Source organism: Pezoporus occidentalis, unplaced genomic scaffold (genome assembly GCF_034315485.1).
Source record: "Pezoporus occidentalis ecotype Australia unplaced genomic scaffold, CSIRO_AGI_Poc_V1 ctg18, whole genome shotgun sequence".
NCBI lineage: Eukaryota > Metazoa > Chordata > Aves > Psittaciformes > Psittacidae > Pezoporus > Pezoporus occidentalis.
The window spans coordinates 8,543,035-8,565,996 of NW_026913640.1; the positions used below are offsets into that span (position 1 = coordinate 8,543,035).

A 22,962-nucleotide genomic window follows, 5' to 3' on the forward strand; every position below is an offset into this window, starting at 1 on the left:
CTCTAAATAATCTATTTGCCTGGTAGTTGCCAAACAGGTTTACGAAAGACAGCCGCTTCACCTTTTTTTTAGTTTCACCTGAATATGTCTCTTGCAAACAATAACTGCAGCCAAGCAGACACCATAAGTTCAGTACAAAAATTCTAGAGAGAATAAATTGTCAGCAGCGAGAATGAGCTGCACAACTCCTTTATCATAGATTTGTGCAGGCTGGTAAAATGTCAAATAATAGAAAATTGTTTCTTAATTCAATGTCTAACACAGTATCTTAGATTGCAATTTAAAATGTAATTATTGTGATTAAAACACTGAATATACTAAACAAACAAAAAAGTTAAACTAGAAAATGCCGGTCATGGTTAAAATAAACTTAGAATTTTAAAATATAACTTTATTTACAATTAGTAGTAAATTATAACCCAATATTCATACTTATCAATTAACATATCTAGACTCTATTTTCAATACCAAATAAACAGCAAAACATGTGTTCTGTTATCTACTATTAACAATCTCAGACCCCAGAGAAATAATTTCTCTGTATTACAGATAGATTACAATTACAAATAATACTAAAGAATTTCATATGCCAGTTATTCATAATTACTTTACAATCCACATACTTCATGCATGGAATGAGTGCAACATGAAGCATAAAATATTTAGATCTTTGCCAAAACATGATTATGAAATAATCCTTTTTAGTTTCAGCTGTTTCCTTCCAAAGCTTCTAAGAAGGCTGTGAATGACAGCATATGCAGTCTTATAGCTTGACTAAAATATTATTTTTTAAGGTGGCCAGTATTTATGAATAAAAGAATACTGGCAAACCTGTGAACTGTGATTTCTGCAAACTGTCTCCAGTGTGTTTTCATCTAGTCTACATTTTCCTATTTATTTGTTTCAATTTTTATTGTTATTTAAACCTCGTATTATCTCTTCTGTCATTAAAGTCTACTCTAATTCAAGCCCTTTGAAAATCAGAATTACCATTTTTTACTGAACTAATAACCTATTCATAGTATAAACTCTCCTTAATAATATTGCACAAATTTTTGTTCACATCTTGTTTATGCATGCCTTTTAAATTCACAGAACAAAAAGAATGTCAAATTTTATATCATCACAAGACAAGCAACAGTCAGGTTTGCTTAACCTGATTTTTAATCAGTTTCTCAAAACACAAAGAATGGAGTGAATTTTAGTTGCATGAATTTTGTTTGGCCTATTAACAGAAAATTCTTCATGAACATAAAGACAAATACTTGTTTCCATATGAAAAGAATATATGGATGTCTTTTTAGAATTCTGCTTAAACTCTGGATTAAACAGAAATTTGGTCAAACTTAAATCTGTAATCTATTTGCCTGGTAAGCTTCCATTCTAATCTAAAACAAAAGACATGGCCTACATACTTTCTTAAGTGCATCATATTCTGCCTATATTACAATATCGGCAATTAATTTCCTGAACTGAACTCAAGATATTTCAGATATCTCTATCAGGATCAATCTGATCTGTCAACTTATTTTCACTGACCATTGGTAATTCTGCACTGCACATTTTTGCTTACTTGTACACCTTATTTGTAATATCCTTTCCATGGAAGGAGAAGTTATGTTAAAAGTAGAAATACAGCAAGAACTGCTGAAAGATGCATTTATCTAAATCATCAAGTTGTCACCACATGATAAAAATAACAGAAAGGAAATATTTCACATAAAGCAACAGAGAAGGAGATCTTGCTGGCTTAGGAGAGCTATTCCCCACTTTGTAGCTGTGTTTAATGGCAGAGGATAGAAAAAAGAGATTCTAACACCTGTTATCTTGGGCCCAATGTAGGATCTCACTTAACACTGAAATTGCACAGTAAGAGTAAAAACATGTTGTAGATTATTAGAAAGTTGATAAAATTAAATAATATCCCAAATATTTTTAACTTTGGTATTTATTTACATTATTAAAATTATCCAACTAATTTGTCTCTAGGTATACTTATGGATATCTAATCATGAAATATTGAGTGGGCATAGAATAACAATTACTTACAGGATAAGTGCTGCTCTTTCAAAGTACTCAATGGCTTTTTCACAAAACTGGGTTTCAATGTAATAGGCTCCAAGCCATTCAATGACCTCAATGTTTGAAGGGAAATACCTGTATGACTGACAAAATAGAAAACGTGAAAGAAACACAATTTTAGTGATAAACAACATCTTTGTTACTTCTGGAATATCTTACTCAGGTGTTTAATTCTCCAGATGCCAAAAACATGTAATATATGAATGGAAGTAGTGTGTTACACTAAGCAATCCTGAAGAAAAAAAAAAAAGCATACCAATTTTTCTAATTACAGAATGCTTTTTAGAAGTTACCCGAGATGAGTCTGTCACATTTTCCATCCAGCCTATTTGAAAACTGTTATTTTAAATAGTCTGCACAGCAAAACTTGTTTACTTACATCATGTCTACATTTGAGTAGATTACCTAGAACATTAAACAATGTTAACTAATACATGTACAACTCCACACTCTAACAGTCTGCTGGAAAACTCACTTAAAAGCATTCTTTTCTACAAAACACATTATGTACATAAATAACAGTTTCAGCTTACAAGTTCCTACTGAAATAGGCAACAAAATTATCATTAAACACAACTCTCCACTAGTATTCAGACTGCAACACAGCCTTTGGTCATCCTCGCTTTACACAGATGAAAAGAACTCTCAGACTGCAGCAAAGCAACTTCCTGTCTTATTCCCGTTTCCAAAACAGACTAATCTCTACAGACAATACTATAGCTACTTTGAACTGAGAGAGGATGCCTATCTTTAGGCATCTGGATATATATGAATTGAAACACATTATATATATGTACTCCATATCCACTATATAGATACAGCTTCCAATCAACACAGTTATATTACACACCTTTAAAATGAAATTTATGATATCCATTTTTTATTTAATCTTAGACTATATTTTAAATTAAAATTGTTAATGGTCAATGTAAACATGAAAGTCTGAGGCCAAACACCATGTGGAAACACCAGCTATGTGCTTCCTTAGGATCTGACTTAGAAATGTTAGATTTTGTCAACTGTCCCCCAAAATTATTTTTTCCTTTTTTTTCCCTTTTTTGGATTACATTTTTAAAGGTTTAAATAAAAGTTTAATCAATTGTTAATTTGATATAGAAAGCTATGGCAAAATTTTCCTTAATTATGACAAAGTGCATTGGAAAAGCAATAAAGTACCTCACAATAGTAATGAAAAGCCTGGGATTTATCCCCTTCATTATCATATAATTTCCCTAGCTTTGAAAGTACATGCGGATCAGTTGGTACTATACTGATCAACTGCAGAAGCCACTCTATGGCTTGATTGGGATCTCCCATGATCTCATATCTGAGTTTTCTTCAGTCAAGGACTGATACTGATGATATTTTGATTTAGTCATAATTCCTACTACTTTACATAATGTTATCCATATGTTGGACAGTTACACTAGTCACTGAAGTGTGGAGATACACTGTCTTTTCTACACATTGTTTTCATAATTTCATTTGTATTATAAAGTATTTTTCCTATGAAGAAGAGAGAATTATATTGAGAGGCTCTGGCTGCTCTTTCACCAAAAAACACCTTGGGCTTGGTTCTCCTCTCTCTCTCTGTCACTAATTTTACTTTGACTTCCTCATTTATAAGAATCAAGTGTGAGGACCAGGTGATCTATCTGTAGCCTTTACAACTTAGTTAATTTCTCATAATACATTATTTTGGCCCAAAGTAAGTGGTCAGGTAAAATTGCTATCCTCAAATACAGACTTTTGCCTGCAGTAGAATTTTCTGCTGTATGTCTAAGCAGCGCAGCACAGCACAGATAGTGTACAATGCTGTTTCAGAGAACAGAGACAGCTTAAGCTGTAATTAGGCCTACAGTATTATCTCCCCTCCTCCATCACCCTTAGCAGCACAGACCTCTGCAGCAATGGGAGCTGGAGCAGCTGCCCAACATGTTTTTTCAGTTTATGCACCATGCCCTTCATGGAGACAGCTTGCCAGTATTGGTGGAAAGCAGTTTTACACAGCAGTGGAGCAGAGAAACTCCTCCCCAGAGGAGTTGTAGGGCCATTATGTTGTTGCAAAGTAGCTATATGAGGAATAGAGATTACAGCCCCTTTGTATTTTTGGAGGTTACTTATTTTACTAAAATATATTTTTATTACCTTCACTATTCTTGAAATTGTAGTACAGCAAGTGGAATCTGGGGAGGATTTCGCACATCCTCAGAAGAATTATTAAAGAAACTCAGTGTGTAGAGTGTCACTGGTGATGTGCAAAGCCAACCCCTCTCCTTAGCTTTTCAACCTGTTGACCTGTTGCAGTGATGGGAGACAAGTTTTTTTAAACATACACTAACTAATCTGGGAACAGCTTTCAGAACAGAACTTCACTTTCATTAACTGTATTATTTTTTTCTGAAAGGGTTTACTCAATTGTGCTTACATCTGTCACATTATTTTAATGTGCAGCATTTTAAATACTCCAGGACACAATACTGAGTGTAAAGGTATTCCCTGCCATGTGCACAGTATTAATGTATTTTTTCACTTGCTCCACTGGAAATGTTCAAGAAGGTTCTAAGTTCTGTTCTCATTTTCACAAACATCAGAGAACGAATCTATGCATGATCATCCTAATTACAATGGACATTACAGTAAATTTCTAAGTCATCATGTCATGACTGATACACATTATTTCAGGTTAAATAAATCTACTAAAACCACCGTCCCTTATCATAATCCAGAAAAAGATACATGTTTGCTATCTGGTGAAGGACTTGGGCGCTATTTCGAAGGATTGCATGGAGTTTCAGAAAACAATCCAAAGCTTCATCTATTCTGTTTAACTTCTTGTATGTTAAACCTAAAAAAAATAAAAGGTTATGATACTATTGCAAAGAAAAAAAGATGACTTTAGCACATTAACTGACAGAATAACCAAGAAAAATGCAATAGGAACACACGAGTAGCATAACTGCCTTGGCATTGATGGACTTTTATTTGTGAGAGGCATGCTTACATTTCTTACTAGCTAGTACGACTTACCAAACTGATAAACACAAGGAACACAAACGTAATCAAAGACCAAGAACATATGCAATCATGCTTTTTTAACAAGATGAGTGAGGGAAGCAGAGGGAGTGCTTTTACAGGGGAATGACTGATCACTTAATGCTAAAACTGGTGTATTTTTAGTTGATAGTAGAAATTTTTATCTTTAAAGTGAGTTAATCAGCTGCAGTTACTAGTTGATGTTGTTAATACTTTTTTTTTGGCAGAAGAGATAGGAAGTACAAATTAACACCTTGCTATAACATAAATTACTGAGTAAAGCAATAATAATTAGTATATATTTCTACACAAGAAAACTTTGAAAGCCAGATTCTTAGAAACACTAGTGTTACTTATAGACAAATCTAAATCCTAAAAGCACTTTTGGCTTACCAAGATTATAGAGCGCTTCAGTGCATGAGGAATCATTCCCGAGAGCTTCCTTATAAAACTCAGCTGCTTTTTCATAGTCTCCTTTTGCAAAAATAGTATTTCCTTTGTTAGTTAGAGCTGCTGGATTGTACCTATCAGAAATTACAGCTAAATCTGCATAGTTAGCTGCTTGTGCCAATTCATTCTCCTACATGAACAAAACAAACATTGTATTAATCATTTGACAGTCAATTTTCTTACAGCTGTGTCTTCTTACACTTGGTGGAATTTCAGAAGATTGAGGATGAAGAAAAAATAATACGTTCTTCAGTCCTAAAATATTCCATATGTACTTGCATAAGCCAGATCATCTCTTTCTAGTTTCAGAGAACTTAAGATGAGAACACAAGACGTGTTTTGTCCCAATCAGTTTTCTTTGCAACAAAGCAGTATTTCTATTTAAAAAAAAAAAACAAACCAAAAAACAAAAAACCACACTCACAGCAAAACCAAAATCAAAACAGCCCACCACACAAAAAAAAACACATCAAAATAAATTCCCATATTCTATAAACTTCATACACAATCACACCTGCCTAGGCTACATAGCTACATATTTCACATGTTCCTGAAGTTCAGCCAGGGTCTTCAGGACCTGAATTTTAAATGCAGCTGCTATGCCTCTACACAAATCACACTGCAGGCATACTTCCGGGGCCTGGGGCTTAATCTCACTCTTCCTCCCAGCAACAGGATACAAAGGACATGTTCCAAACTTAAACTACAGCCAGAACTGGTGTTCCAGAGTTAACTCCTCTACATACAAATTCTTGTTGTTTACAAAGACAGAAAAATTGCTACAAACATACAGAAGTTGCTACATAAACTGTAGCTCTTTACTGGTTTTGTTAAAGCAAACACTTACCAAATAATAAAGGAATGAAAGGTTTGTTGCCGCTGCACTCTTTACATTGCTATCCTTTTGCTCGAACATTTTTAAAGTCTCCAGTGCCTAGAAGTAATTTGGAAACAACTTACTTCTCACTGAAGCAAACTTACAGCTAAGTTTTTTCATAAACTTGCCAGTAACAGCAAAGATTATCAACCCACATACATGATAATTACTAGAGCTTGTAACACACTCTTGTAAGCATGTATACACAGAAATATATCTGTAGTAAACACAAGCTTGGTCACAAAATTCCAAAAGTATTGGCTATTTATTACTACTTCAAAATTTAATTAGATATGGTTACCTTGAAGTATACAGGTATCTGACAATTCTACACATACAAAATACAAGTTTATATTGCATTTAATCTAGTCAACTAATTAAAATTCTCATAACTCTCTAAGTGAACATGAAAGCATTGACATTAAAACTCTTATTAAAAAGTCAAAAATGTACACACTATATAAAAAATATGTAAGACTGTAGAATTGGATTTCAATTTGCAGTTGTTTCTTTTAATACGATGATGACACCTGTCTAAGCTCAGGAAGTACTCAAACGTGAAGACCAAGATCAGAAGATTCGTTTTAAAAACACTTTTACATGAAAACTAAATTTCATAAACTTCAAAATAAAGAAGCTTGTGGACAAAAAGTAAACAAATTTGTAGCTAATAAACCATCAAAGAAGCTTTGAAATAAAAGGCAGCTTTTTTCATTGACTATGTGATAACATTTGTAATTGCAGACTACATTAAGAAAGTCTGGCCTTTTTACACTAAATATTTATATTAAGTACACAAACTGTTAGAATATCACAGTGAGCCCAATTCCATCATCTATTACAGCACAGATGTGGCAACTTCAGTTTAGCCATCAACATCAGCAATTCAAAAAGCTTCCTTCCTCCTTCACATGAAACCTAAAGCTGCTGTTTACGTATCAAAGTGAAGGCATGATACTGTATGTGGAATGACAACACAAACAAAGGAAACAAATCTTAATTGACTGCCACACATACTGTTTTTACAGCTGCTTTACACAAAACCCAGGACTGTACTAAAGAGGTGTAAAATGATGAAGTATATACAGCTAGATGTAGTTCATTGATTTGGTCAACTACATTCTACCCAAGAACTATGTACTAAAGATTATAATATTCTCCTAAGAATAGTAAATTCTGTAAAGAAATAGACCAATTGCAATAAAAAGAGCATTTAAAAGTTAGGCTCTAGATTTTGTGGTCTCTGAAATCTAAGACTTCACTGTAATAATGTTAACTTACATGTGACTTACATGTGACTTTCTCCCAGAAAGGAATGGTTCCAAATACTTACAGATGGAAGACTACTATAGCTGAAATATTCTTAAGAAAAGATTCAGTTCTTCATGGAATTAATTTTTAGTAAACTTAGAACTATATATATAGTTCAAAGGCTTTCTGAAAAGCTATTTCCCATTGTCCTGATTTGTTAACCTTTGCTTTGACTGCTAAATGGCACCTTTGACAATAAAGATTAGAGTGGAAGTAATCTCTTTTTCATGTATAATGAAAAGTTTGTATGTCTCTGAACTCTATTCACTTAATAGCAAATTAAGTTACAGGTCCCTTGAACCGTTTCAGTAATTATGAGCCCCAGGATGAAAATCCATAGCAATATTCCTTTTGCTCTTGCAAAGTAGAAATGTTCTCACTGTATCATCAGCTAAATTTATATTTTTATAAATAACTTCTAAATTTTTAATCCCAAGAATAACAATTAGATTCAAGAAGCAAAACACAGACTGTCCAAATTATTCTTTGTGACATGTTTCCAATGTACCTAAATCATTTGCTTACAGAAGTTAAACTTCAAAGCAGCCTGCCTGACCCAAGCAGGGTCTGCAAGAGATAACAGGGAGTTGCATGGCTAACCTGCAGAATTTTGCTTTTAAATTAATTTTCAAAGTTTTTATTTGAAATTAAAAAAACATTCAACATCTAATACACAAACCTATTTACTAATAAAATACAATCTAGATATATTATGGTAATTTCCACTTTTTTTGCTAGGACTGTTTTCAAATATCATATTCATTATGATAAGCACATAGTTAAGCCCATTACAGTTACAGCAGAAATCTATTTTAGTTCTTTTTTTCAAAACACAATCAAACTTTCAACCTTGAAACTGAGTATTTCACAAAGTTTCCATTCTTGTTCTTCAGCCAAAGGTGTGTTGAGCAGGTGGTGAGTTAGTAAATATATGAACAATAGACAGAATGAATACAAGTGGCAGCTGTAGTTGTATTAGAACAAAAAAAAACCCAAAACACTGCAATCACCATTCTGCAGTCCCACTCCAATATTAAAGTAGTTTCAGTGCAGGTGAAAGTCTTCTATCACATAATCAAATTAAAAGAGCATCTCCTCCACTTACTCCGGGCTTCCAACACCTTTCCCTCTTCCTCCAATACAGTACTCCACAGAAACATCACCAACAATCCCTGTATCTCATTTCACCTCTGTTAGGGATTTTTTTTCATTGTTGGTTTTAGTTTGGTTTTTTAACCTATGCTGGATACTAACTGGAAATTGCAAAGAATTACCATCAGAACAGTAAATTCTTGAGATAATATAACTGTTTACCTAGTTGTAACACTCTCACCCTTCAAAAGTTATCATCAATAAGGCTACTAGATTTTTCCCAAATTTTCCAAACTCTCAAACTGCTTCCTGATCACAGAAAAGCTATCAGTCAGACATGCAGTATAATAAAGGATAACTCTCTTGCTGTATCTACAGGGAAGGAAAAAGAGGACAAGACAGACAGGAGAAGAAAGAGCTGCTCAGAAAACCAGAAGAGCTTAAATATGATAAGGAAAAACAGCCTAAGTTAAACAAATACCTTTGTGTGCAGCCCTCCAAGCTATGGAAAGGTTAGGGATTAAGAAGATGAGAGATATTCAGCTTCAGCTGTAATTTTGCTGTACATGAGCTCTCATACTTCTTTCCACACCTGCAAACCCAGGGGTTGCTATATTTCTTATTTATCCACTACTATTATCAAATGTACTGAACAGTGCATGCTGGAAGGAAATTGAGCAAATACTTCAGATATCTGAGCTTTTTGTTCAGATATTTTTTTTTCAACTGCTCCCATTTCAAACCAAAAATTTTTTCACACACACAAAAACAATAAAAAAATCCCATGAGAGTTTTGATGAAAACCTGGCATTATAAGTTATAAAAAATTGATGAAGAGCGAAAAAATACATTTGTCTTAAAAGAAAAACTTTAAAAGAAAACTGCACATTCTCCTATATAGTACCAAAAACTAGATAATACCATGGTAAGTTGTGGTATTAATTTATGTGCATACATTTGCAATTTATATGCATAGAAAAGGGAAGCTACAGTTAACAGCATGATGTACTTATTAGCAGAAGATTGGGGAAGGCAGTTCATCATAAAATTCATTCACAGAAATGCCTCTAATTAATGACTGGACAGCCAGTTGAAGAAATAGGTCTTACCTACATAAACATACGTAAGTAATTTCAACATAGCCAAAAGATACTTCGCATGTATATTTTAAAATACAACAAAATAATGAAGAGAGAACATGTAATAATATGCATGATAAAAACTGCAAAAATCACAAAGATTTTGGTGGATATATTGTCTGAACAGTTAATGAGTTTTGAGCAATGAGCTATACTTTTACTTGAAAGTATGAACACCATATCTTTCCTATGACCTCCCTCATTTGCTAATAGACCCTGTGGCTTAAGCTGCTATATATCTTTTCATTAACAGCGATTCATCCTAGCCCTCTGCTTTCCAGGGGGCCAATCTTTCATAAAAGATACAGAACTGTCCAAGCTTCTGAGCAGATGCTGAATTTAATTCAAGTTCATATTTCAATGGAAGTATAGGAGAGCTGACAAGTTCAAGGTCAGATTATAATATTTTAAGGAATGCTATAGTACACATGTAGCAGTGAGAATTCTGTAACCTAAAAAATACTTACGAAGTGCATCTGCATATATTTTGGTACTATAGTCAAGCTAACTGAGAGAAAGATTCAGTTCACACCAATAAAAACACTTCCACATTGATTAGCAACATGCCTTCTAGGCTCTATTGACTGTACTGACTACAGCTCTATTAACTGTGATGACAGCTTGGACACCCAAGGAAGATAATTAACTTTAGGCATCTCAATTTTGACATGAATTGCATTCACTGTAACTTCTGTGGCAGAAATTTCATTTAGATAAATCTCATCTTTTGCCAGTGCTTTTACAGTTATTTTACTGTGCAGCATTAATCTGATTATTATGTTCGTATAAACAATTCCTCCCTTCCTGAAAAATATGCAATGGCTAAGAAAGGTATCTTTGCCAATACAGTATTAAAAAGTAGTAATGTGAAAAGCTACTATACCTGTTTAAAATCCTGCTGTCTCAAGTAAGTAGTGGCTTTATTTATTTCCAGGTCATTGGCTAACTCAACATACTGGGAAGTTTTTACTGCTTCAACACACCTGAAACAGAGAGAAACCCATTATCAACATGCATCTGTGCAAACACCACCTTAAGTTACAGACTTTTACAGCCAATTTGTTTTCCAAAATGAGTTGTTTCTAACTATTCTTTCTTCAATGAGGCAAAGAGCACTTTGAGTAAAAATATGTGAAAAAAAAATGCAACAAAACAAAAAACAAGCCCCATTTTATTCCCCTAACCTACCTTAAGAACACAATCTCTGCACTCTGGGTTGTTTTTTTTTTGTCAGTTGCCTAAATATCATGCTATATTCCACCACTGAGGGATACCTGGTGTCAGATACTGACTAAGATGATTTTTCAAACCATATTCTTTGGATACATTCTGTGAGTTCATTTTTCAAACCTTATATCCTGTTGCATATCCTTCCAAGCCCGTAAAACGACATGGTGGACAAAGCCAGAGACTGCAGATTGCGTCCTTAAGCTACATAATAATAACAATAATAAAATCATAATAATAAGCCTCTTCCTGGTTATCCCCCAGTTACTTTTGGCTTACGGTCTTATGCAAAATGAGGGCAGAACAGAACACAGCAGACAGTTCACATGTTCATTCACAGACACCATCTTCCAGGGCCTGATGTGGTGTACTTTAAAATTGCCTAGTCGTTTGAAGCATGAACTTTATTTATTGTGGAATTTATTTATTGTGGAACTTTATGTATTGTGGAATTAAACACACTTTGTGGAATTAAGAACAACTTTGTGGGATGCTTCTTTAATCCCTTCCACATTTTTTAATTTTTTTTTAAGTGGTGGAAAGCCACCTTCCTTTCTTCCAATAGTTGGCTAATTTGCCTGCAAGTTTAATTTAGAAAACTGCCTGCTGCTGGAATTGGGTTAGCACAGGGACAGTCTCTGCACAGAGTATAGAACTGCCTTTTGATGTTGGACATCAAAAGACGAAAAAAGCAATTTCTATAAAATCTGCAATAAAAGAAAATTCATAAAACAGTTTTCAGCTGTTACTGTTAACATCTTTTAACCATAAAATGCAGTGACATCTAATTATCCAACTGATCCTTGCAGAATATGACAGAATATTGTCACATTTTAAGTAAGAATTTATGAAATCCAAAGATAATTTTTCCTCACTTTATTTTTGGAAATAAAATTAATCTAATTAAAAGCACATTTAATACTCAAGGACTCATAACAATGTGCAGTATTTGGAACTAAGCTCATGCTGCTAATTGTATTTCTTCACTGGGCTTGAGTATCTCCACTTAGAAGAACAAAGTAAATCTGTCCTGATACACACAAAACAATCCCACACATCTCACCAGAAGTTCTTTAGTCAGCCAGAACAGATATCATAGTGGTTTACTTCATGCCAAATATTTTGTGGATAGCACTATGGAAACTTGGTATCTAACATCCTTTTCCAGTTTTCGTGAACAAAAAACAAAATACAGAGCAAATAAATCTGACTTCCTCATACTAACAAGTTATAAAGCAGCAAGCTGATTTTCACAAAATGTACTGTTTGAATTCTCATAAATCAGAATGGCAGAAGTAGGGAAATTATAAGATTATCTGAAGGGGGCCTATGGTGGGGGGGGGGGAGGGACTCTCCATTAGGCACTGTAGTGACAGGACAAGGGGTAACGGATTAAAACTTAAACAGGAGAAGTTCAGATTGGATATCAGGAAGAAATTCTTTCCTGTGAGGGTGGTGAGGCACTGGAATGGGTTGCCCAGGGAGGCTGTGAATGCTCCATCCCTGGCAGTGTTCAAGACCAGGTTGGACGAAGCCTTGAGTGGCACGGTTTAGTGTGAGGTGTCCCTGCCCATGGCAGGGGGGGTGGAAGTAGATGAACTTAAGGTCCTTTCCAACCCTAACTATTCTATGATTCTATGATTATTAAAACATCAAACACCACCTTGTGGACTCTAGAAGACTACACGTCTGTGTCAGAGATTATTTCATGTTAGTATCAACAGCTTTATTGGTTAATTATAATTATAGGATCTGCAAAATTTTAAAATAATCCTGAGGGGAAAAAAAAAAAAAAAAAAAAAGAAAAATCAACCAACCAACCAACCAAAAGATTATGAACAAAAAAAACAACACTGAAAAACCAAGTAAAATTCTCCTTCCCCACCAAATTTCCTTCACTTCCCAAACACTGGGCATACCTTTTAGTAATGCTGTGGCTGCAGATACACAACATTCATTTGTGTACATGTTATTTTCCAATATTATTATTAAAAATACTAAAAATATTAAAGTCCTTATAATAGAAAACAAAATACTAATTAAAAATAAATCCTGAAAAATTATTTTAATCAGTTTTATTAACAGGAATTGTGTCTGTTTGGTTTTGTGTCAAAGAAAAGAGTAGTCTGCTGTAGGAAATACAACAGAAAGCAAAAGCTAAGCTGTAAATTGAAAAATTGAGTGGATTCAGAAGTCAAAATGGTAAGCTGTATCACCAACCTATCACTGTATACACTTGCATAAGTGTTTAGGAAACCATACATTAAGTTTATATTTATAAACATTAAGTTTATAAATGAAATGCAAACAACCCTTTCTAATAATATTTAGATTACAGTGTTTTATATAATGGCTCTATGGAGTAACAAAAACTTCTAAGTCCCCCAAGTCTTCATTATGCTATCTTCAAACTTACAGCAAAGAGTAGCAATTGTTGCCTTATTCATAGCATTTGCCTATGGAGACTTTTAAAAGTTCTTTAGTACTCAAATTATTTTTTCAAATTCAATTGAATTTTAAGAAGCTCTTTTTGTGCTAATACAGAACAGTTCGAAATGTATGATTAATAGTTGAGTTTCAATAATAAATGAAATTTATTTTTAACACAGAATAGACTCTAATGCTATGGTTTGTTCTTCTCCACAGCATTATGGAAGCAAACTGAAAATAGGCCGGACACTATGAGATGTGAAGCAAACTATGCTTCCCAGGCTGTTTGTTTGTGAATCTGGTTTCATAGCCAGCATATAGAGAGACTGGCATATAGTTCAGACAAAAAAAAAAAGCCCCACTTGACTCTTACCAGTCATAGCCCACTGCAAAAGATGTCTCAATTACTGGTGCAATGAGTTTAGCAGCTGTCATGATGTATTCCTCTGCCATGGATTTCCTGAGAAAAAACAAGAAAAAAAAACAACAAAACAAACCCACCAAAAAAAAAACCCAGAAAACAACACACAAACATGTCACCATTTCAAATACATGCATAGAAAAAATAATCAAGTCTTGTTCTTGCTTCTTCCTGTACTTAGGACAATCTTAGAAGATTATCTAACCAGTCCCCTGCTACTGTCCTGTATCTTGATAAAGCTCCCTGTTTTTCTGTTTTCCTTTCACTGCACACTGTAGCTGTATCTACAAAAAAACAAACAACCCATAACACAACACACAAAATACCCTTAAACCACCCAAAAAAAAAACCCCAACAAAAAACAAAACCCCCACAAGCAAGAAAAAAAAACCCCACACCAAAACAATGCTGCAAGTTTTAAGTAATTTGGGGTAGATCTACTTTAGTGCAGTACACTAAACTGAGTGATCCAACCACTTCTTCCAAGCATGCTCTTTTCTAAGAATTACAAGGACACTTTTATAACAAGAGTTGCGGACACCTGAGAAGACTGATAATACTTTTATGAGCTAAAATCCATGGCTTCAGTCAACAAAGAACAGACTCCACCATTACCTCTCACGTTCCATTTGTCCTAAGCTGTCATTTTTAATAGCTTCGATCAGTAGGTTTGTATGTGGATCATCCTGGAGGAAAACAAAGCAATAGCAAATTACAGCAGGATACATGCATTTTAATTATTTTATAGAAAATATGACTAAACATAAATCGATGCAAATTACATAGTCTATAGTGTTACTTATTACATCTCACATTTTAAAAAGCTAGCTTCAGTTTGAAGTAGTTTTCTAACTCCCAAATCTGAAATTTGGCATTACAACTACTTTAATCTTGTTTTCCTGCTCATGTATGTGGTCATAACTCACATTAGGGTTGTTACTAGGTGTAGTTAATGTCATGTGTATCAGACTGGGAAGGCTGCAAATCACAGTGCGAACACTCACATGCTTAGAAGTAAGAGCAGCCTTAAGCATCTGCTGAACTGCAGCGGTATTTAGCAGGTGAGGACCTGTGCTACATTCTCATCACAATAAATCACAGTCATCTTGTGGTTTCTATCACAGATCTTAGTTATTTCTAAAAGAACTAATGTAAGTATTCTGTGAGCCACCCCTTCCTCATTTATTGAGGATAGATCATAGATTTATACAAAATAAAAACCAGAAAGAAACTTTGTGATCTCTTCTAAACCTCTTCATAACAAAATACATAACTTGGAATCTCAAAGCTATAGCTTGCCTATCCTTATAAAGAACTTCTACAGTCTAAAGCCTTTCTTCCAATGGATAAATCTTATGTAGTCTTCAATTAATTTAAGTGTTTGATCACCCTTACTGTTACATAACTTCTAATAGAAAAAATTTTATAGATATACACTATATATTAACATATAAGAAAATCTATGAATATTAATATACATACTACATCTATTAAACTTTATTTGCTTACGCTAGGACAATAGGAAGCAACAGCTACTCTTAAGCTGCAAATAGTTTGAAGACTAATTATATCTTTGATCTTTAGGACTGAAAATGGAAGCTTTGCATCACTGAGAAAAAAAGAAAGATAGTTAAGAGAATATGGAGGGCTTGACTCCATCTTTCCATAGAGGACCACTCTAAGAGGGACCCTAAACCTATTAATTATGTTTTCTTGTCTTTACCATCATGAGCTGCTGGTTTCATGGTACAAAGGAACATCGGTTTCCAGCCAAGTCTAACAAACTAAAATAAGCACCTGTGAACTTGAATGGAACTTTCTTCTGTAAGATAACACTATGGTATTTCGAGTTTATTAACATTCATTTTGTGATAACTTGCATTAATTCACTTATTGCTTTGCTCCCTTTATTTTAACTTATAAATATTTTATTAAAATTTTATATGAATAAAGGAAGTAAAGCAGTAAGAGAGCTACGTAAGTCAGCCCAGATGAATTTCAACAAACTCATTATGAAGACAGTTGTGTGGTGTGAGTTTTATGTATATAATTTTTATCTTTTGAAGAAAAAAGGATTTGAATGTTCCCAGCATTATTTTACACTTCTGAGCAGTACTGCCACACTAAGTTCATGCTAGTAAAAAAAAATGTTATTTTAGATACATAAATACACAGCGACTTACATATTCAGTACAGTCCAAGCATTCAATGTCTCTCCCTCTTTCTGCCAATTTACCATATAAAGACACAGTTTGTTTTATTCAAACATACATAGTTTAATTTTGTTCAAACTTACACTTGGTGAAATGTATTTGTCATCATAATTCACTTCGCAGGGAACTGCAACCAGTTTTTGGAAGGCATTTTTCATTTGCTTACAGTTTCCAATAGCAAAATAACACAGGATCAAGTTGAAGCCTGTCTTCAGATTTGGGGACATGCTCATTATAAATTCAAATGAAGAAATGGCATCAATGTATTGGCCAGTTTTAATAAATGCAACTCCAATATTTTCCATTATTTTAATCCTAAGTAAAGAAATCAGGATTAGGTTATATTTTTAGCTATCAAATTATACTGTATCCAAAACTTGTACTCAGAACTATGCCTGCTAGCAGTAACTCACCTCATCTCTTTGTGGACACTAGGAATCTGGTCTAGAGCCATACGGTAGAATTTAATAGCTTTGGAATAGTTCTGTTGTTTTAAATATATATTTCCCATATTGACCTTCAGTCTACCTATCAAAAGAGGTCAATGAGTTACAGCCTTTTAAAACATAATTACAACATTCTTACATTGTTTCAAAGTGACAGACTAGAACAACTTAACAAATTTGCCTTCATTATAGGGTACCAGTGTTCCTTTAAAGAAGCACTGCACAGAACAGCCTCTTGTGAATTTTCACCCAGAGGGAGACACAGTAATGAAACCTGGAAAAGAACTGTGTTCTGATTTTGATTGTGAATTAAGTGATGTGGTAGAGATTATTTATAGTGCTCTCCAGAAGACAGCTGCAAACGAGCATCTCTGAGAAAAGTGCACCATGGGAGTCTCAAAGATGCGCAAAATACTAAAAGCTTTCAGAAGATGAAAGCGGAGTCAAAAGAGAAAAAAAAAAAATAGTATTTGAGCACACAATATAGTGTGTGGTGTTAGAAAATTATGTGTCTTTAGGTTTATCTTAGCCTATGGAAAGGAAAGACTTCATGACTTTAAGAATAAAACCACATTAAATTATACTAAATCAGAGATTATGAGTGTCTGTCATCCACTTTGATAGATATAAGAGCTAAGATCTCTGTGAGTCAACACCATGCAGACAAAGTCGTCATGTTGAATGTCTGACTACCAGTTCTAATCCACTTTGAAACGTAACTTACCTCCACTGGTGAACAACTTGTTCTTCACTATAACTTGGTAACTATTCAGTGCTTCAGCATACATTCCATTAGCAGCATACTGACAGGCCAGATTTAAAAGAACCTACAGAAAAACGCAATTATAGGTACAAGAAAATATGTTGTTCTCTCAACAGTAATAAACATGACTCCGAATGTGGAAAATGGTCCTACTATCCGTGGTCACTCAGTTTATGAAGAAAGAATTTTTTTCAAACTGCTGTTTCAAATCAGAAGTTCTGCTTGTGTCTGGTAAAATATCTCTGCATTTTTTAACCCAGCTTTACTCTGACCTTCACCATAAAATGAATTACTATGTCTGCCTAATTCTGTGCATTCATTATTAACAATTGTCCCTAGAGCACTACCTGCAGTACAACTTTAAATTCTCCCTAAGTATTTTTATGTATGGTGTATTCTTTTCTTAAAAATGTCTACTATTCATTTGAAAACCAGGATGTAGATCTATATACCTGCTTTAAGATTCAGGATTTAAGAATATTACTATATCCTATTTCATATAATTTATTTTCTGTCACTTTATGGCTCAAGTTAAATGCAGTGGCTGATCTCTCCTTCTCTTGTCATGTTACAGTTTCTAGACTATTTATTTTTGAAGTACAGGATTTACGTCTGTTATATTTTGGTATACATGTTTTGCATTTGAGTAGATAACTGGAACAGGTATTCATGGGCATCCTTCTTCCCTTAATGTTGACTACATGGTTTCTCTGGTAGTTGAGATTGCAGGGGCATAGACTCGATCTAAATGGATCTTTGCAATCTAATGATAACTCTTTAATTTCAAGAAGTCATTCACTTTATCTTCATAAACTTCTCCTACCCCCAAATGTAAACTGTACCCTATCTGGTACGCTGCTAGGAGCATTACAGCAAACAAACACTCAGCAAACACTGAAACATCTCTTCAGGAAACATTTTTTACCAAGACCTTTCATTCACTGAAGATTTCTAAGCACTTACTGAGTAAGTGAGGTCTAAGTTTTCTGGAGAAGCAACTTGTTCACGTTGTCTCACCAATACTCTTTCCTTTCTCCCGGCCTCTCTTGCTTTTTCCAGAGCCTTAAATAAAACACTAGAATATAAGCAATGCCTTGAATGAACCCAAAGCAAGTATGAAAAGAATATACTCCTGTCTATTTTCTTCAGATGCACAGACTATACCCAATGCCTGAAAAGTAGCAAAATAACGCAGAGAAAGGTGCTGATTAGCAATAAGGAGACATACAGTTGTCTAAGTCTGCTTAGCTGGCTAATGTTAGACAAGTATAGTCACAACTATATACACCATAATAACTAGATCATGGTGACCCTAGAAGATTATTTTACTTGTTTTAATCATAGAAAGCACACACAAACATTAAACAACCAAGCCCACACCCTCATCTCCATGCTCCCCCAAAAAAAAAGGAGCACTTGGGCTTGGCATGTTTCCTTAGTTGCAGAATCCCAGTGCATGCAGGTGTTGGAAAGAAGAAAGTGAAGGCAGGAAGTGAACTTCCATGTTATGCAAATGGAGGCTGTACATGTACTTTGACTAATTGGTAAATTGCTTCCCTTTTTTTATCTATCCACAAGTGGTATTTCACATGTATGTTTACAATCAGAGTAATTCCAAAATAATTATTTTATCCAATAGTAATCTTCTGCAGATTGGTGTCAAGACCCTTTGTACAAATAATGCTATGGGTCTGCATGTGCCAATAGCAGTCCTGTTTGCCTCTGTAGGCATGCAATGTTCAAGAAAGTAATGGCTAGCACTACTGCTATTTGGAAGGTAGCAGTGAAGGAACTACTTCACTGCTATCAACAATAGCTTGATTCTTAGTCTTTATGATAGAAAGCAAGTCCAACTTGACTGTTTCATAGATAATGAGCTGGCAACTTTGATAGCAGGAAAATTGATATTCTGCCTACTCCCACAGAGCCCATAGATTAGACTGGCCAAATCTGTGCCACTATGACTAACTGATCAGACCCATCTGAAGAGGTCAGTGGGGTTATGGGGAAGAGAGCTTTTCTAGCACTGAAATCTTAATGAATATATACACAAGAAATACAGCTCCTACCTTTCTTTTTTTGACAACACAAGGTACCACTGGATTATAAATTACAATTCAGATGATTTAATAATTTGAAACTTTGAACCCAAGTCAGTTTGAAACATCTATTTATATAAATTGTTCTTCCCATAATAGCAAAACTGAAATCCAGAAAAATTACCAATTTCAAGTCTCCACAGCTGTTGGCAATGCAGCTTTCTTCAACCAGTTCATTCACTTTTTTTTCCAACTGCCTAATCTTCTCTTCTGCACTAAAATAACAATAAGAGGATTAACACCAGTAATGTAACTGCACACACTAAGCTTTTACACAGGATATTCTCAAAATAACACAGTGATGTATCACATAACACAGCCAACCAGTTCTCCCATCAAAGAAAATATGTGAAATTATGCCCAGAGAAGATCCTCCAAAGATATTACATACACACTTTCAATCTGAAAACAGACACAAGAAAAAAATTAAACCTCTTATGAGAATAAGACAGACAAGCAAATTCCATGGACTCAATTTGTTCAGAAGTAATGACAGAACAAACATGGGCCGGTAAACCTTTCAAATCCAACACTTAGTGAAATGAAATATTGTATAAAGGGCAATTCTTTGAACTTTCATTTGCATAGATAACTTTAAAGTAAAACTTGCAAATGGAGATTTTATTAAAAAGTTGTTATTTATCTGGAATTTTTTCTCAGTTAAATAACTGACCATTTCAGTAGGATTCCCTGTTCCTATATAGCCATATTTGAGGAGTACAACTCCTGTACTGAAAAGCTCAATGACTTGATCTGACTGCACTCAGAACATTTGCATTGGCACCAGCCTGCAAGTTTTACCTCAAGTGCTAAGGTTAGAGTGAAACAGGAGAAACAGCACACAAATTCTCCCAAGGTCTTCCTAGAGAACTGCAAGAACTATGGTGTTCACATACTTTTCCATTATCCTCTGCAATTCTACATAAGTATCACAGCGACTGTGTGGCAACAACTATGTCCAGGCTGCTGAGCTAAAGTCAGATCCAGAAGTCACTGGAATTGGACATTCCTGAAAGTCAGGGCCATTGAGTCAGCTAACCACATGCATAAATGTCTGTGCCACTGTTTCACTTACTTAAGAATATGGCTTCTCGAAGTTCCATAACTGTCTGGATGTGAATGGATGTGAAAACATGGATGTGAAATTCTAATTCTACCCATAGTTGATTTTTTGTTGCTGTTAATGCTCTGAAATAATTTAATGCAAGACTGAACAAACCTGTCTGCATTTTTTGCTTCCAGAGGTGGAACGGGACCTCTTCCCTGACCAAGAGGATCAAATGGAGAACCTGCACAATAAAAAGAGTACTGAAAACTGTAAAATAACATCTCCCTCTGGCAGCTGGCGATTTCTACAAACCATACCTCTCATAGCTGCCCTAGTATAACCTGCAGCACGCACTGCTGTCATTGGTCGAGCAACACCGTCCTTAAATAAAGAGGAAGACATATTAAAATAATCCTCCTAAAAATAGACTGTGGACAGAAGAGACATCAGTTACATATTACAAAACCTTTAAATACAAAAATCAGTTGTTACCACCTCAGTAAACTGAGTATTTTTAAAATGTTTTTATTTCTCAAATATTATACATTGTAACTGTCTGCAATGTAGAGGAGCAAACATTATCAGGAAACTGCAACAAGGGAACACATTACTTTATGTCAATTTTATATGTATTCAGAATACTTTATTTCAAACATCCTTAATTTTTAGAACATTCTTAAAAACTGTTGCTCTTGAGATCTGTAATGTACTCCAGCCTACTGCCACACTGTTTCAGAACTCAGTTGCTTTTTTTCATTTTTATTGACAATAAAGAGAATCCTACAAGACTATGGATCAAATGTTTTACTTGATCTAAACTGAGAGGCACAAGCCAACCAGTTTTTGGTATTTGTAACTTATTACTAGACAGTGCCTTACAACACAACAGTGGCTGAACCCACTCCACACTAGTTTATTAAACTTACCTGTCAGGACACTGAGTGCACTAGTAAAGACCTTAACAGCCAGGACCAGACTCACAGGGGTCCTCACGCCACACACCATACCTACACGTCCAGGAACTTTGCCTAATCTCAACCCTGATCCCTCAGCCCCTGCCCAAGCTTTGCTGGAAGACTACTTATTTCCACATCAGCCACTCCTACGCATGGCCAGAGAGTCCCCCAATGCAGATTTCAACCTGACCTCCTGGACTGACCTTAGCCTTGCCTTGTCACTATGGATCTGACCAGTGATCATTGGTCCTAACCCTAGCCTATACACTGACTTTTTTGCTTGACCTTGGACCTGCTTCATCACCATGCTACTGTGTTACGTTCTGGACTTTTGGTTGGACACTGACACCATTTCTGGGTGGACCTTACTTGCCTAGCTCAAGTGTTGTGGAACTGGGTCCTACCTGGTGAGGTCCCTGCACTGCTGGCTATGCAACTTTCACCCAGGCTTCTGGCTTGCCTTCCTTCAGGGAGTAGCTCTACTCTTGATTCTCCCTGATAATTCCTGTTTACCTCTTGGGCTGACACAAAAGAATATAGTGACTGTATATATAGTTAACATTAAGTCAATATACTTAAAGGTGTTAGTGGGAAAGTCACTGGTAAATTGCAGCAGATTCTTATTAGAGTATAAGTACCCAAGAAAAACATGAAAGCCAGAATGTATCTCTTTCCTATTTCAACGGAAAAAATATTCACTGCATGTCAGTAAATGTTAAAAACACTACACTGGTATTGCTTCCAATCCTGTTCTCAAATAAAATACTCATCACAAACATCACATTTTCTGACAGTAAGAAAAAGGACTAATTAAACACTGTAATAATCGGGTATTATTTCAATAACCTTTTTAATACTTGTATTAAACCCAAACATTTAACAGAAAACTTCACTGTTCCAAATCAATATAAATTGCAAATATTGAAACTTTTTACCTGTATAGCTCCTGTCACTGGTCTTCCCATAGATGAAGTTAAGGTTGCCTTTGACTATAAAAATAAGTAAATTGTTTGAAACTAGCATTCACAAAGGATTAGAAAGCTGTAAAGGCTATGTATGGTCTTCTCAATATTGAGTTTTAGAAGTCCATTTAACTCTCACGTAAGTTCATAAAAAAGTTCCCATTTATGTTATCCACATGCAATATACTGCCAGTGCCTGGCAGACTTAAAAGATGTTGAGCACTTCCATTAGCACAAATTAACAATATTGGTTTTTTATATGTCCAGATATTTGTCAGACCTTTTAAAAAATTTATACAGAAATTTATCCAAGGCAGCAGTACTTTGCATTATTAAATTACTGAAATTACTACCTTTAAATTAAACAAGTAATCTATACAAAATATATTGGTAAGATTCTCAGGACATCT

At 34.7% G+C, this 22,962-nt stretch overlaps 1 protein-coding gene across 2 annotated transcripts in view; it reads right to left on the minus strand.

Moving 5' to 3' along the window:
- IFT88 (intraflagellar transport 88) overlaps positions 1-22,962 on the minus strand; it is a 45,183-nt gene that overhangs the window by 18,833 nt on the left and 3,388 nt on the right. Inside the window, exons 4-19 of one of the 2 annotated variants that reach the window (XM_062615276.1) lie at positions 22,526-22,579; positions 20,952-21,015; positions 20,806-20,875; positions 19,711-19,801; positions 18,451-18,549; positions 17,449-17,551; positions 16,692-16,806; positions 16,362-16,593; positions 14,681-14,751; positions 14,018-14,104; positions 10,871-10,970; positions 6,416-6,502; positions 5,512-5,698; positions 4,822-4,930; positions 3,259-3,409; positions 2,050-2,165 (exon numbers count right to left, since the gene is read on the minus strand). In XM_062615276.1, coding sequence (XP_062471260.1) covers positions 2,050-2,165; positions 3,259-3,409; positions 4,822-4,930; positions 5,512-5,698; positions 6,416-6,502; positions 10,871-10,970; positions 14,018-14,104; positions 14,681-14,751; positions 16,362-16,593; positions 16,692-16,806; positions 17,449-17,551; positions 18,451-18,549; positions 19,711-19,801; positions 20,806-20,875; positions 20,952-21,015; positions 22,526-22,579 — 1,736 coding nt within the window. The remainder of the gene's footprint in view (positions 1-2,049; positions 2,166-3,258; positions 3,410-4,821; positions 4,931-5,511; positions 5,699-6,415; positions 6,503-10,870; positions 10,971-14,017; positions 14,105-14,680; positions 14,752-16,361; positions 16,594-16,691; positions 16,807-17,448; positions 17,552-18,450; positions 18,550-19,710; positions 19,802-20,805; positions 20,876-20,951; positions 21,016-22,525; positions 22,580-22,962) is intronic. The other variant, XR_009964134.1, reaches the window with a different exon arrangement.